Source organism: Lepidochelys kempii, chromosome 8 (genome assembly GCF_965140265.1).
Source record: "Lepidochelys kempii isolate rLepKem1 chromosome 8, rLepKem1.hap2, whole genome shotgun sequence".
Classification (NCBI taxonomy): domain Eukaryota; kingdom Metazoa; phylum Chordata; order Testudines; family Cheloniidae; genus Lepidochelys; species Lepidochelys kempii.
The window spans coordinates 33,923,914-33,940,907 of NC_133263.1; the positions used below are offsets into that span (position 1 = coordinate 33,923,914).

The 16,994-nt window shown below is 44.6% G+C and overlaps 1 protein-coding gene across 1 annotated transcript in view; it reads right to left on the reverse strand.

Moving 5' to 3' along the window:
- Nucleotides 1-3,598: 3,598 nt before the first annotated feature.
- Nucleotides 3,599-16,994, reverse strand: part of ETF1 (eukaryotic translation termination factor 1) — a 37,207-nt gene continuing 23,811 nt past the window's right edge. The window contains exons 5-11 of the mRNA XM_073356001.1: nucleotides 13,790-13,928; nucleotides 12,491-12,681; nucleotides 11,789-11,918; nucleotides 10,508-10,663; nucleotides 9,785-9,849; nucleotides 8,071-8,218; nucleotides 3,599-5,737 (exon numbers count right to left, since the gene is read on the reverse strand). Of these exons, the coding sequence (XP_073212102.1) occupies nucleotides 5,655-5,737; nucleotides 8,071-8,218; nucleotides 9,785-9,849; nucleotides 10,508-10,663; nucleotides 11,789-11,918; nucleotides 12,491-12,681; nucleotides 13,790-13,928 (912 nt within the window). The 3' untranslated portion in view covers nucleotides 3,599-5,654. The remainder of the gene's footprint in view (nucleotides 5,738-8,070; nucleotides 8,219-9,784; nucleotides 9,850-10,507; nucleotides 10,664-11,788; nucleotides 11,919-12,490; nucleotides 12,682-13,789; nucleotides 13,929-16,994) is intronic.

Here is a 16,994-nt window from a genome sequence, read left to right on the forward strand (position 1 = left end):
CAGGTTTCAGAGCATCTGCCAAAATAAACCAGACAGCAGGGCTAGTGTTTGACACTCTGGGGCTCAGGGCAGAAAGCCAGAGCCCAAGCCGCACGGGGCTGAAGCCAAAGCCTGAGCAACTTTGCCCTGCTGGTTACCCCCCAACACCAGCCCTGGCTTTTAATCTACTGGATATGCAGAAAAGTAGTTGAGGCCCAGGTGGGCTGTGGAGGGTTTTAATAGCATATTTTGGGGGGGCACCTCAGAAAGAAAAAGGTTGAGAACCCCCAAGCTAAACAATGCTGCCACCCAACAGATTCAGAGGGATTGTAGAACAAAGCTGCATTGGAGCTACAGCAAGGCTGACACGGATGGCTGCAGCAATTACCCCCAGCATAGGGAGACCAGCAAATCTGCTCTGGACCTGCCTTTGGTAGAGAGAATCCCTGTGGGTCACAGCAGTCATGGCCTTATGGCAGCACAGTAGTACACCCACTTGAATAGGAGTCCATCCCAATCCCTTACAGCAGCCTGATTCTGCTGGCTCATTAATTGCTTCTGGAGAGTTTGTATCGAGGCGCATGTACCTTCCGATTGTTATTCTGCTGGAGGGCTGCTAGATGTGTGTATAGAAGCGACCTTTGCCCAGCTCCACAGAGCTGCATTTTTGACCATCCACTACATTTTCTAGGACCTGACGGATTTGTGCTGATCTCATCTTGATTCTTCTACTCTGTGCTATGAAGTCAATTGTTACTCAGAGTTCGTAGATCAAGACTAGCATAGTCAGGTGTCCTTGTGGAACAGCCTGTCTTATTTGTTTCCATTCAAATATCCATGCTGTTGCCAGAGTCTCCCTAGACCCACATACCTGAAAAAGACAAGGACTTTTAAATCATCCCTGAGCTGGAAGATAAGTAGTTGATTTAAGGACACCACCATCAGGCCCAAGCACCAAGTTCTCCAGGGCACTGGCGGAACATGGGATGCAGGCAAAATTGGATTTTGATACTACTTTAAGAGTAGGTGAATGTGTGAAGTAGGAGTCCATCTTTATAGCTCCCACAAGGAAGCATGAGGCAGCCTGGTTTGAGTAGGCCACATGTGACCCCTGCACGTTTGTGGCGGGAAGGCAGCTGGAAGGGATTAGGTGAAAGCTCTAGGCATACTGTTGCCTGTAAGAGGTGACCATGGGCTATTGCAGTCACCTCTGCTGATGGGGAGAGGACCAATAAGGAACAGCACGTATCCCCAGCCAGAGATGCATTGGCAACCAGCAGCAGCATGACCAGAGGGTGAGAGACAGCACTACTTGAGGCACAGGTTTGAGATCTATGGTTTATGGGAACCTCATTTGTATGTTTGATACAGGAGAGAGCTGGTGGCCTAACAGAGCTAGGACCCAAGGAGCAGTTGGTGTTGACTGGGCCACCAAGTCCTCCTGCTGATCCAGCACTGACACATGCCTGCGCTTGAGATCTCAGCCGCATCTTCCCCTGCTTGTTTTTGCTCTGCTGGATAGCCGAGGGTGAAGCAGGGATAGTGTTCGTCATCTTACGGAGTTGCCAGGCGCAGGTGGAAAATGCCAGGAAATTGCTCCCAGCAAAGAGTGGGTGGGAAGAATGAGCAGGAGCTAAAATAAGCTGGTAGAAGAAGAAAAGTTGCAAATCTCCTTACCTGGCAAGGCTGCTGGGAGCACAGCAGGCCATAAGTGCAAAGAGGTGCCTCGTGGTGGGCTTGTCCGGCTGGCATGAGGAACAAGGCAGCCCAGCAAGTCAGGTGGTTATTTTTCTTTGCAGGAAGAGAAGGAAGCCATTTTGGAGCCAAGCTGGTAGTTTAATAGGCTCTCTGCTGCTCTAAAGTTGGGATCAGGGGATTGGAAATTACCTGCTGCCACCAGGAGGAGGATCCAACTGCAGAGTTCTCCAGAAGCAGGAGCCAAGCCCTTACTGGCAGCTCACAAATCTGACTCTGCCTGAGATTACGGAGCAGAGGAAAAGCCCACTGCAGAACAGCAAAGCTGGATGAGTGAGATTAGCTGGATCGGCGATGCATAGTTTGGAGTGTTGATATAAAGGAACCATGGCGCCAGTAGTCTGCCACAAGAGGCTGGTCTAGCAACCAGATTTGATGGCTGTTAGTGGTACAGAAAAAGTTACTGCCAAGCTGGAGTTCAGACGCCAGCCCTAGCTCCCTTAGAGGAGACGTAGCTTGTATTTTTATGACAAGGAATCACTAAGGATTACAACGTGATCTCTTATTTCCAATGTAAGTCCCCCAGAAGTTTCAGGCTACCACTACAATGCACTTTAGAAACATTAGATTCTCACTCATTACTGAATCATTTCAGCACCAGTACAGCCAGCTGCTTAGTTGTGAAATGCCCAATCCTGCACCTGGCCAGGAGGTGTGTCAAACAGCTGGGGAAGACCCAACTGGCTGCTGCAATCCCATGCCTGACAATGAAGGCTGTTTGTGCTGTTTCAGCTCATGCTGCTTTCCCTTCCTTGAAGGTATAAAAATTCAGTCTTCTTCCACCATCAGACAAGTTCCACAGCAGTGATGCATTCTCCCCTTTATCTTCTATTAAAAATGATTCCATTTTCCACTATTCCAAGCTACCATGTCAATTACTTGGTATCTGTTCCTTCAACCCTTGCTGTGCTAGGAAAACAAGCCTCACCTCATCCAGAGATCTGTAACAGGTGAGGAGATCAGTCACACAGGGCAGCAGTCGGGGCTAATGAACCCCAGCCTGCCAGCTCATCTTCCATATGGAAAGCACATTTCAGTACGATAAACTAACCCATGACAATAGCACTGCTCAAAAGTTACAATGCAGCCTAATATCAAAACAAAGCTGGCCAATGCTAACAAGTTTCAATTGCAGTTATCCAAGAGTACAACACAAACTCCTGGTGCATATCATAAACAGGGAAGCTTAAATGAAAGCACCTTTCAACCAAGTGTACATATGCTATTTTACAATCATTGGCCCCTCTAATGAAAATGTGATCACCTACTGGGGAGGCCCCATTTAATGTAATGATTTGGGACAGAAAGTGAACACCACTGACCACAGAACAGGATGGCCCACAAGTACTGGGCACTATCCTGAACCGAATTTACCTTACTCAGACTAACACAGGGGTGAGAGGACAAGGCTGTTAGAAAGCATTGATAGTTTGCTTTGATACAAGACTAGTAGGAATGTGATTTCTGCATCTCATTCAAGAAGATGACCACCCACCATTCTGCAGTCGTCCCAGGCACTGCCCAACACTTACCACGCTCAGTTCACAAACAAGCAGCTAATCTTTAAGAACTGCATTTATCAGTGTTCCAGAGTGCTTGCATTTGATTTGTTTTTTCCTCTCATGCTTTTAATATTCTACATTTCAGCTCAACATTAGGAAGCCAAACAAAGACCAGTGCACTCTGGGCTGCCAGTCAGGGAAGCTTTTGCGCTAAATGGAAACAAGATGCTCTACCTAGGTTTGAGAATTGAATAAGGTTGTTTGACTAGGTGGCCTCTGCTGAGAGTTCATGAGGCCAGTAAAGCAACATCACCCCCGTAAGAGTAATTACTGTAGTAAAAGAAAATCAAGAGTCCATGCTATATTCTTAAATATGGTTTAATACTCTTCTCCATTTCTGTACATCACAACACCAAGATATCACTGCTTGGGATCTCTCTGCAGAGGCTATATAGTATGCGAAGGCTAGGATTTCTCACCCACCTTTTAATGTGTTTGTATGTGTAAGTGTAATACATATCAGTATATATTGATACACATCAATATATAATGCAATATATATCACCAAAGAGAACACATTGATTAAAGAAATACAAAAATTTGGCATCATTTCCAAACTTAAATAGTAAAAATAAAAACTACAAAAAGGAGCTGCATACCCTAAATGTATCATGTGAAACAACAAGCAGTATATTCAAAAATGTAAATTTACATCCAATTTTTCTGGTCTTGTCATGTCACATTAGACCCATTTACAATGGCAAAATCCAAACATACTGCTTCAAAGACCGCAAACTCACTGGCGCTTGGGTTTTGTGCAAATCTGTAGCAGACCCAACTGCGAAACTTTCATAGACCCCAGCTTTGATGGGAACATCCCTTGTAGACAATGGCAAACACTACCTGTTTGCTGGGTTATAAAACAGCGGTACAAGTTATATTGCTCACATTGACAGTCATTTTGGACCTCTAGGAGTACAGTGTGACAGTCAGAAGCTATGTTTTAAGACAAACACTCCCCTCCATTCAAGTGAAACAGGATTATTGGAACGATATGCAAGTATGCCACTTGGGAACAAAAAGTGGCTTCCAACCAACATGCTAAAAGTGACTGAGGAAGAATCAGTGAAGGACAGCAGTTAGGCACTAAAGTGTCAGAGTACCCATCAGAAAACTGCTATCCCAAGAGAACAGAAAGGTCTTGTGCCAATGCTGATTTTAACCTTTGGCTCTAGGTAAACGTAACCATTTCTACAATTTCAAAATGTATTCTATTAATAGGTATTACAAAGACATTGCTTGAGAGTCTGGGTATAATCAGAAGTTTGAACCCACTTCTAAGGCTAGACTAGACTTCAGTCTCAGATGTACATGACCACCTGCTGATCCATTATGAAGTCCTTGGTGCTGGGGAGCTGGGATTTCCCAATGGGGTACCTTAGTGTTCAACAGTAGCATCAAGTTTTCCAAATCCACCAGTGCCAAGGGTTTAATCACAGTCACATCTTGTTAGTTGCTCCTGTGAAATACCTGCTTCCATTTATGGGTTCACCAACAATCAAATTCACATAATCAAGGAAATTTTATGCAGTCCTAAAGCAAAAATAGGAAAATCTTACCAAAAAAAGAGAGAGAGACCCAAAGGGGTTCCACCTTACTTCCCTTACATCATGTGTTTATTTCTGTCAAGACTGAAAAGAGTGAAGGCCACACCACTCAATTCCCAAATTAAGCCCGCTAAGACTCTGGTAGCATTTCCATTGCAATCAATGAAGTGTGCTTCCTAATTTGTACAAGTAGCGCTTTTGCAAAACGGATTAAGGTAAGAGTTTGGCTCGTCAAAGCAGCCCCCCAAGCTATCTGCATGTTCCAGCCACACCTTGTCACTGAGTGTCTTCTCTTATTCTCCCAATATTAAACAGAGAAAGAGTGTCTCCAATAACTCACTACATTTCTTCTTCTGCAGTCTAAGCTGAGAATGCCATGTAAATGGGTCATGCCACTGCAAAATGCAGCAATTGATTTTCTCCAATCAAAATAAAAGAAACAAACCAGTATGATCTTACTTCTATTAATTTTTGAAGGAAGAAGGTTTACAGCAGTTAATGTATCATGACGGTTAAAAAAATCATTTTCATAAAATACAAGAGCAACCAATTTCACCATCGAGTAAGAGTAAAAACTGGGATTCTTTTAAATTAGTCCAAAGTGGCATACAGGAACTTAGTAGTTTGCTGCTGTACTGACACTATGACAAATCAAAGTGTAGGGTTTTGTTTTTTTAAATCCAATGCTTATGGATCAAGTTCTGGAAATGTTCCAATTCTAAGGCAGGGATCTGTTGGGTTTTCCACCATTTGCTCCTTGGGTTGGATGCTGGAGGGGGGAGGCACGTTTTGCCGGACCCAGGTCGACTACCTAGTAGTCATCAAGGTCAAAAAATTCATCATCTCCTCCTTGGTATTCCATTCCCTGGAAATCCACTCGGTACCGCAAGATACCTAGTAAAAACAAGACACCTTTTAGCTTCTTCCTAGTTCAATGTACCAGAAAGGGCTCAGTACAAAATATATCTTACAATACACTGTGATCCATTTAACGTATGGGCTAGTCAGCAATTTGTGGATCTCCTCAAAACTGACTTGGCACCATAGAGGATGGAGACCACAATTTTTTTTTTTTTTTAAACAGAGTCTAGTATTTGGTCTGTGTGGAATTAAGATGCTATAGAACAAAGGTAGTCAATAGGTGGACCACAGGCCAAATCCGGACCGCCAATGGACCATGAAATCTATTTACTGATTATTACTGCAGTGTGAAAAATGTTTCTCTGGAGTCTGGACCGTGACAAAAAATAACTGCCTATCCCTGCTATAGAAATTTTAAATTCTTCTTATTGTGACATTGCACTCTATGATTTTATGAAAATATGCTAGTAAGTGTGAATATAATGTAACTAGAATATACTTCATGCAAAAGGTCTATTGTAAGGTATCACTACAAAGCTTATAATCTACGAGTGTGGTCATCCTATCTGTATAAATGTATCACTCGTATCTGAAACTAGAAATATGAAATATAACTCTGAGGGCCTATTGTAATTATGCAAAGTGTGGGCCATTAATGGTGGTTTGGAATCTTGATGGCTCCCATCAACTAGGACAACTGACTGTAGATAGGTATACAGGAAGACTTACAAGTAAACATAGCCGTGTGCTGGCGACAGATATCTAAGGGGGTGGAACAGAACAAAGGGGGCTGCAGTCATAAGAAATCCCCTAGCTACCATCTGAGCTGGAACAAGGGCTGTACCATGGGAAAGAACTGTGCCCAGACTAGGAAGGCATCCAGTCTGTGATAGCAGCTTATTGAAACATCTCTGAGGGTGAGATTTTATCTGTATTCACTTTTCTTACTGTATTAGGCTTAGACTTGCGTGTTTTATTTTATTCTGTCTGCTATTACTTGGAACCACTCAAATCCTACTTTTTGTATTTAATAAAATCACTTTTTACTTATTAACCCAGAGTATGTATTAATACCCGGCCGGGTGGGGGGGGGGGGACAAACAGCTGTGCATATCTCTATCAGTGTTATAGAGGCAAACAATTTATGAGTTGATCCTGTATAAGCTTTACACAGAGTAAAACGGATTTATTTGGGGTTTGGACCGCATTGGGAGCTAGGCATCTGAGTGTTGGAGACAGGAACACTTCTTAAGCTGTTTTCAGTTAAGCCTGCAGCTTTTGGGGGATGTTGTTCAGACCTGAGTCTGTTTGCAGCAGGCTAGCGTGTCTGGCTCCCACTGGAGACCCCGTAACTGAAAGACATTGGGCTAGTCAGTACTCGTGGCAATGTGAAGTGACTTGGTAGTCCCAAGCTGGACAGACAGACAACTGTCAAACCCTGCTCCACTTAGCACCATTGCTGGCAGTTTCTGAGACTGATTTTCTCCCCCACCCAACACCTGGAATATGGCTGAGGCAGACTGTACAGGGCAGGGAGTCTAGTGTGGATGTGACCCCACCATCCATTCTGCAGCTAAAAAGACAGGGTACACCCAGACAAGTTGCACCAGTATAACTAAAGCAGTACAACTCCTTGGCATGGATGCAGTTATATTGGGATAGTTCACTCCCATACAGAAAGGGGAAGAAGCTATAGTGGGTATAAAAAGCCTTTGTACTGGCATAAACAGGTCCACAAGGTGGGGTGTAAAGGTGTAACTAGCTATAAAAGAAATCACCCGACAGTTATGTATGAAATCATTTAGATTAGGCCTTCACCTGAGAGTCACCCATCAGCTCTGAATTCATCTCCCCCCAAGGAGGGCCTAGGTAAAATGTCTGACACTGGGGATCATGAGCAGAGTTCTATTTGACAGAGTAGTTCCCACCCCCAAGTACTCTGAAGGCCCTGATCCTTAGCAATGCTTGCTTAAGTGAACAATAATCAGGAAGTTCATCCTTCTAGGACTATGGGCACTGGAGTGATAGGGCAGTAATGTCATTTTTCAGCTGATACAAGGGGAGCCAGCATCATGGGACCAGCCACCTCTCCACTGAGAACCAAAATGCGCTTTGTGGAACACCAGTTGTTCCTGGGCCACAGTTTGAGATCCCCTGCTATATGATGTACCGTACACAAAGTTGTTTTACTGAATGGGGCCCTTACTACATAGATAATTAAAGACAGTCACTGACTCACTGAGCAGAGAGAAACATGACACTATGGGAATGTACCCTCTCCTATTCTGGCTTCAGAACCAGATTAACAGCAGGTTACATAGGGCCAACGTTTTCGGCTTAGCCTAGTTTTTCCTCTTGCAATTTACCTCCAATTCCTCCAAATCCTTTCACAAACTGGGATCCTTCCTGTGACTTGTCTGTAACAATTTCCAACGTTGCTCCAAATTTCTTGTAGTTGTTAGCAAACCATTCCAGCAGGGGCATACTTTCTATAAGTTCGTGTTCCTGGCCAGTCTAAAAACAAAGAAAAAAAAAAAGTAAGGCCCGGTCTACACTCAAAAGTTAGGTCAACAGCTATGGCACTCAGGGGTGAAAAATCCACACTTGAGTACCACAGTTATGCAGATCTAACCTGTGACACAGACCTAGCTATGTCGACAGACAAATGCTTCCATCAGCCTAGCTACCATCGCTCAAGGAGGTGGAGTTCCTACAATGACAGAAAACCCCACTGCTCTAGGAAGTGTCTGCATTATGGGTGCTACAGTAGCATAACTACAGCGCCGTACCTGTGCCACTATAGCAAGCACGGCTTAAGCGCTGTTTCTTTGACTTCAATTATCATGGCATCTACTGAGGGGTCTCTTTCGTCCCAGTTCACATTAACTTCATAAGCACTTTCTGGTCTCACAAACAAAAGGACTGCTGGTGCTGTCAGAGTCCTGGCTCTGTAGGCACACCATTGTTTAAGCATGTAGCTGATGGGCATCCAGGCATGCCCGCGGCACAGGCCTGAAGAGAGACTCTGGTGCTGGGCCTGCTAGGGAGAGCTCAGAAAGAGGAAGTTTTGGAAAGTCTTGTCTACAGTTAGTTTCCACACTTGGGAGCGAGTGCAGGGGAGGGAATCTAAGGCAGTGGGATGAATGTGGCCATTTTAACCAGACACCCTACAATCATCCCATGAATGCTCTTCATTTTGAGGGCCCTGAACAGAGTGTGTCCTAGATGAGCACTAAGGCAGGGGGATCAGTGGTTTAAAGGTCTATCCACCACTGACCACTCTCACGACAGCCGAGAGCCTTGTGCCGCCACCACTATTAGGGCCCTCGGCAGGCCCTCTAAATGGCAGCCATAACAGCAAAACAAAACAAGACGGAAGTGGCTACACTAGCCATGTGGTCAAACTGCAGCAGCTCAGTCTCTTTTCAGGGCTGTCTTTCCCAAGGGGACAGGGTCCTGCCTGACTTCCATGACAAGTCAAGGAAAGGGGAAAGTTGTATGGAAAAGCACTTAAGGTCCTCTAGTTAAGGATGGGGAATTACCCCCAAATGTACACACTATGGTGGATAGTTGTCCACCAACCCTAGCATATCTAGGGGGCGATTCTCCATTGCCCTGCACCTTGAGCAGTCATTTAGACCAGTGCTAATGCCACCCAATCAGAATGGCGATGTTTCACGCTGGTGTAAACTGCTGCACGAGGTGCGGGGCGGTGAGGAATGGACCAAAAAGAATGTGCTCAAGCAGAAGAGCTAGATTCAGTTGTGCTCACCTAGTCCCTTTTACTTCACCTTTCAAGCTCATTTGACCAGAGAATGAAGACTGAACAGCAAGGAAATCAATTAGGAAAAAGCCAACAAGGTGAGAATCTGGAGTAACATTTAAAGCGAATAGGAAAGACTGCAGCGCAGCCCATCAAATCAAGACTTTGTAAGGAGCCAGAGAGCATAATTTGGTGCGAAACACTCAAGCATTAGCTAAGTGTGGAGCATTAAGCATAGTTAGAGTCAATCAAAGCCGTGCACCTGTACAGCATAATCATCCTTTCTGAGTGTACTACAAGACCAGGAATTGAAATACCTCTTTATCTGTGAAGTGGGATTTATCTTTCTCCTGTTCTGGTGTCAAATATAGAATCTTCTCCTCTGAGAGAGAAAAACAGTGTTAGAGATTTGATGCAACTAGCAGCAGGCTAGAAACTCTGCAGAAGCCAGTGCAACACAGGGGTCTTAAAGGTCTCTGAATCCCTTCCTTTGTGTTTGGGAACGCACAGTGCAAGACTGCACATGGAGGCTCTGAGCACATGAGGTGCCAAGTCAGAAAAGGTCTTTGGACATGTAATGCCCTTGCTGGGGCAGGAAGAGAATTTTGGATCTGGCCAAAAGGAGGATGGAGGAATGTGGGTGGTGGTGGTGATGGAAGGGGGGTGGGGAAGAGGAGAGAGGGAAATGGGCTGGTGGCTAGATGCTGCAGGGTCAAGTCAATCTCCCACTGTATTATGGAAGTGTAAATACAATCACAACGCAGGGTTTAACACTATTTCACATAGCTATATCCTGCCTAGCCAAGCCCCCCTCCCACCATTGCTATGCCACCCCACCCAGTCTCTGCTTGTTTCTCCTCCCACATCATCATGCAAGTAGGGAAGTGACAAGCTAGTGACCGTCTATAGGATTTCTGTGAAAAACTCCTTAAAGGGAGGTTTTAAAGCACAGGCTCCTGCCTAACAGCAGAGTTCTCCCAAGGAACACTGAACAGCTAATCCCCTCCAGGCTCCTAGTCCAGCTCTGAAGTATGACATACCTTCCGTGCCTTGGCAGTGGAGAACGTATCTCATTATATCCAGATTTTCATAAACTATCAGTATCTCTACCGCTCCCATTTCCAAAGCTTTCAGTGTATCTTCAACGCCAAAGCAGTACTTCCCCGTGTCCTGACTGATTTCATCGAAGTATCGGCCTGCGTTCGAGAGAAACCAGAGAAACACTCGTGAACACAGATCATGTCACATGAAGTTTTACTAAGCCTCATTTGAAGAAAAGCTACAGTAAAGCGAGACGGTTTTGTGCCTGGCTATACAGGCCACTCATTAGTATTCCAGGCAGAATCTGAATGATCCATCACCAGCTAGGGAGCTGGCAACATGTCACCCAGAGCCCTCAGCTTGGAAGTCTCAGTGCCAGCTAGGCAGCTCTCTCAGGAGCACTGCGAAGTGAGATGGAGAGGCTAACCTGACACCGAGCTACCAACCACAAGCAGGCATTAAACTTTATTCCCCTTCAGCGTAAGGCAGCTGCTGTTACAATCCCCCAGAGTGGGTCTTACTAAGCTTTCCTACTGGTGCGTGACGAGAGGATCATTTCTGTTGCAATTTCAAAGAAAAGCAAAAGTCTAATCCTCATTTTCTTGGAGATGGGAGAGATCAGAGCAGAGGAGGAGTTTTCCCCGACTGTACTAGGAGGCCTGAGAAACTAAAGCTGACCCTGATGAAAGGATAAAGAATAGGGTAGAATGGATGGAAAGATCACAATGGAGGCAAACTGGTAGGAAAGGGAGAGCAATCTCCATCATCAGCTCCAGCTGTATTTCCATGGGTACTTAAGGATCCAGTCATTCCCTAGCAGGCTATTCACAAGATCACATCAGTCTAATATTGTTATCGAGGCAGGTAACATCCAACGAGCTGTTTAGTCTGTACAGGTGGGGACTCCTTTTCGGATGCTATGAACGATGTGTTACAGCCAGAAGGGACTGTTTTACAGATGGGGAGCTGAGGGAGAGTTGATGTGACTTTCCCAAAGTCACACAGCAAGTCAGTAGCAGGCAAGGAATTGAACCCAGGTGCAGTGCCCTAACCACTTCTGTGGCAAGGCAGAAAGAAGAGAGTGGAGGATTTATTCCAAGCTGAAAGCAGTGTTTGAGGTGGTGCTTGGAGAATGGAGGTCATCAGTGACATCCCCTTCTGCCCAACTTTCACATGAGGACTGAGCTAGTGCACTGAATCCAGCAGCAGCACTGGGGTGAGTACTAAAGCAGGATGGGTATCCAACTCATGAGAGGCTAGCTATGTAGGCCTATTCATACCTATTAGTTTCTTCTCTTGAATGAATTTCACATTGGAGAGGACCTCAGTGGACAACTCAATTGCTTGATTGAATCCATTTTCTCCACCATACGAGATATCAACTAGTTTCAACACTTTGGACTGCAACCTCTACATACAAAGAAAGTCAGTGTTAGCCAACCTATTGAGCAGCACTGCCATAAAACTACTTCAGAAACTCATCAGAATAAAAATGCCTGACAAAAGCTACACTGGTAATCTGACTTCTGAACCTCTGCATGGAAGTGAAACAAAATAGTTCTGAACATTCAGTGTGTAACTACAACTTTCAGAGTGCAGGGCCAAACAGATCAAGTTTAGAGGAGTTGAGTTCTACTAAAGCCTCTGCTTTTCGCTTTGGAATATAACAAAAACATGAATTCCACTTTCAGCCAGAAAAGACAAGCATCCCATCAGGTATGCTCCACTACTAAGTGAAATCCTAGCTTCTTTCAGGTCACTGGGATATAGCTCCCTTTCTAGAAAGGGGCCCCCCTACAGAATACAACAATTTTACATTTTAATTGTATTCTTACATTAAGGTACTTTAGTTGGGTTTCTCCTGAAGAGCATGTGTCAGCCATGAGCCACTGCCACCACTAGCACCATGAGGACATTAGTCACAGTCCTTAAGCAGGCAGGCTGTAGGTTTCATTTAGCACAACAAGTCCACTTTCACTTACCTGATCAAACATGTCAGATTGACTTAGTTCAGTTTTGAAGTCAGCTGATCCAGCTAAAACGAGACCAGCCACGTTCACCTTATCACCCGAAATGAACAGCTGCACAGCCGTCTCTGCTACCTTCCTCACGTAGTTGTGTCGCTTTTCCATCCTCAAACGAGCAAAACGCAAGGCAGATTGACCTCCTCTACCTTTCAGAGAGAACAGATGGGATGTAGCCATTGAGGTCTACTGCCACAGAACCTGTTGGCATGTGGCCCCAACTGGGTGTAGAGCAACGGAACCCAAGATATGATGCAAATTAGTCTATCACAAGCAGAGATAAGGGAACACAAAACAGCAAAGAGTGAACAGGCAGGACCCACCCATCAGGTGACTTTCTACATGTCTCCCACATGAAAACATGTCACAAGGAAACACTGAAGAATGGCTAAGATTTGCTCGCATTAAGGCCATTTGCAGTAATGTAACTGAATTGATAGTTCCCCCGGCACACGCTCTTCCTGGAGAAGTGAGGCTTACACCAATGCAGTTTACTTTGGTACGTCACCAGACTATGCTGTACTAACTTAAGCCTTGCTACATACTAGCACAGTACCTCTGCAGTAGGGGTCTATACGGGTTTAGCTACATTGGGGCAAACTTCCTTAATGGGGATACCGCTGGGGCAAAATTAGTTAACTGTCTTTCTGTTTCAACTAAGACTAAGCAACTGCTGGTTAAGTACTTAATTCACGAATATTTAGAGACAAAAGGAAGATAATATCCTTGCTTACATCAGACTGAACATTTAGAGTCTAGTTTACTGAACTCAGTACCATTAAACCTTTTGGCATTTCTTGTTGCTTTGACAGCACAAGGGGCCAAGTCAGTTCCACTGGGGTTCTCATGCAATAGGCCAGTGTTTGAAATGCACACACTTTCAGGGCAAGATTCAAAGGCACTTTCAACTGCAATTTAAGAGCTACTGGTCTTTGTTTTGGAAAATTCATTTGTGAACACCAAGTTTGGGGTCAAATTTGACTGGAAAGTGTCCTTTTATATGGGTCATGTTGATTTGCTAACAGTTTATGAGACAGAAGATGGCAGGGAAATGGACTACAGGATTTGGACACTACTGGTTCCATTCTTTCAAATGTGTCTGTCTCTTAACATTTCATTGTCTAAGTCATCTAAATATTTCTTCCTGAGTGTGGAATTACACACTGCCTTGGAATCACTAATTGTACTTTACATTCCTCTCCCTGCCTCCACATTCCCTTTCTGCTTGAAGCAGTTAAGATCTTTGTTACTGATTACCATGCTTCTTTGGGAGATCCACAGTGAATTTGTGCAGGACTTCTCTTGTGTTTCCTTGAAGAGTTCCGAAGAGTGCGCCACTACCATCTATTACGATAAAACCAAACTTGCTGTCATCAGACAGTAGTGCTGTCAGAGCCTGAAATGTGAACACAACATGGTTAGTAATAACCACTATCAGCCAACATCAGCACTTCGGTCTGATTACTAAGCAGAGCAGCAGTTCATTAAATGAGAACACCAGGCACAGTACAGATCACCGAAACAATGGTTTGGTGATCATGGATATTTTTATGAAGCAGCCAAGATGAAATTGACAAAAATACCCGAGAAAACTCTTGATTCTTAGTTACTTTCTTATACCCGGTACCACTGCTGGAGCAAGATGCCGGTGCTTGGAGTCAGACACAAGTTGTCCCCATCATTTGCAGTGCCATTGACCAACTGTCCATTGCTTAAAGGGACAGGTTTAGCAGGAGAAAAAACTGGAGGGTTACCTCTGTGTATCCAAATTAGCTCTTCAAGTTAAAATCCTATTCTGTTTGGATGTGTGGAGAGGCAGCTAAACTAGTTTTCCTAATACTCCTGTCTGGGGGATTATGTCTCACATAGTCCTCTGATCTGGCTCTATCAGTGCAATGCTGTTAGGTTTACTTTATTAGTCACCAATGCAGCCCAATCTTTAGCTGGCCGCTATCAAGGAATTTCAACTTTATCACATGTCTACCAGCAAGAGACTCACAATGTTGATAGTATGAAATCCATGACAACTGTGACAAAAGCTCAGCCTTACAGACTAATGGGTGATTAGTAATAACAGTTCTATTGATTTATTTGCTATGGGTGGAAGAGGGACACAGCCACAACACCTATTGGAAGGTCAGATATCTCATGTCTTCTTCCTACTGCAGTGAAGGTGGTTAAGCAGGGTCTGATTCTCCAGCATGTTCTGAGTTGACTGTTCCCTTCTGAGCCAGCAAGCCTTAGAATGGTTGCTCACTGGCTAGGTCTTATCAATTGCCTCCTTCCAAAAACTGCTTCCACTTCCAGTTTATGGAAGCAGGGAGGAATATTTAAAGTAGCCAGTGAGCGAAGATTAGCATTTGAAGTTAGATTGTTTCTTGCCCAATCCTAATTCAGGAGTTTCAGAATCTAACTGGTTCCTGAAATAAATTTTAAATTGACAAGTTCTCAGCAGCTTGTTGAATGCTGGAGAAATGATGCTGTTAACTTGCTATCACAGGGCTTAAGCTGTCTGCATGTCTCCCAGAGTAGACTATTGGACTGAATGGATGGAAAAAAAAGCGTCAGTCACCTGTATCCAAAATCCAGTATTTGAGCTAAATATCAGGAAAATAAAGGTTTAATGGAGGACCTGGGCCAAGCTAAATATTTTATTAAATTTATGAGGTGTAGTAGTAGTAGTGGCCTATTACATTGCAATCTATTTAACTGGGAGAGAGCCAAGCAAATTGTGTGACCAGGAAGAGCATTCCAGCCAAGGTATCAAAAAGTGATCATAAATCCACTCTTTAGACAGATTTCAGAGTTCAAACCCCTTTTGGGAAGTTACTTCAATTTCACACATGCAATAAAGAATCTTGAGGAAATCTTAGCAGATCTCACAATTGCCAAGATGTAAGTGACTAAAATCTGTGTGTTCCTGATTCACTCTTAATTTAAATTAAGTATCAAATGGTCACCAGTAATTTCCCCTTCATCACTGCTCTGCCATGGATTCTATTGTTCTAGTTATAGAGCCTAATGGAAGGGCCTCCTGCTTTTGTTCAGGCTATTCCTTCAGCCTGGGTGTCTCTTGCTGCTCCATGACCTCCATCCACTTCTGTTTGCCAAAACTAAGCTGCCACCTCCTGTATCCCAGCTGCAAACTGGGATCTCAGGAGTCAAGCGTTGCACCTTCCGTTTTACCCGTCAAAATGACCAGCAATTGTGGCATCCGGTCGTAAGTGGCAATTGGCACTACAGAATAGAATACAACATGCTCTTTCATAGGTATACAGATTCTGCACCACAAGCAGAGCTAGGAAAACTGGAACTAAGCACTACTCGGTGGAGATGGGCAAAGCAGACAGGTCAAGAAACAAGGTGCTATTATATCACTTTCTAGCTATTACAATTTTCCAAAGTAAATGACAATCTCTTGCTGACCAGTGCAACGCCAGCTAAGAAGTTATTTGCTGGGCTACAGCTACATTTTTCAGAAGGAGTTTAGCCCACTGAAGCCAAAGGTTCTAACTTTGTTGGAGGCCCCAATGTCTGTGACAGATTGCAGACTACTGTTCCTGTCTCAAACCTCAGGGTTCCCACACAGTATGCTGGAGCAGTTGCCATGTCTCATGCCTTTGTATTCCTGGTCTTTCCCATTTCCTTGGGTTTGCTTTTTATTCTTTTTTGTGGTTTCCCTTCCCTTCTTCCATATGGTCTTCCCCAGCAGAGTGTGAGCTGGAACTTCTAGCAGCGCTGCCCCTCCTGGACAGCAGGCTGGTGTACCACCTAGGCAGGGAGCTGCCGCCAGTGCCAGCAACTCCTGGCAGGCCAAAGGGGTGTTTGTGAGTCCTCCCAGGAGTAGGATATCCCCAAAAGGAGAAGTGGGATTGGAGTAGGTATCTCATGTTTTGTACAAACAAAACAAAAAGACAGTCTCCGCCCCAGAGAGTTTATAATCCACTATGAGGCTAGCAATGGACCTTATCACCATTCGATGCGACAACCCAAGCGTGAACACTGAGTGGAGAGCTGCGGTGAGACTCCAGCCACTGACACATATGTGCCCCCAAATACTGACTTCCTACTTCAGTCGCATGCTTTCATTTTAGATGCCAGGTAAGTATACCCCAGAAAGATGCATGTAAAATTCACAAGTGCAAAGTGCAGCCAGAACTCTACCATGAACTTTAAGGCCTTTGCAAAGTGAAAACACAGCCAGGAAGGACTTTAAGTTCCAGCATGCCATGCCATGCTCCCTCCTGGTCCAGGTGGAAGGGACCTCAACATTGTTTTCACAAGGGTGGCTGCAATCTGCCTCCTCAGTCACTGATGCAACTCAGTAGGGCAGTTGCCAGAGTAGTAATTAACCCTCTGCTGTCAGAGGATAGAGTGGTGCTTGCTAGAAGTGTAATGAGTTTAGGCAGGCCAGGGTAATACTTATGCTAAGCTAACTGGCTTCAGCCTGGTCTTTGCTTGA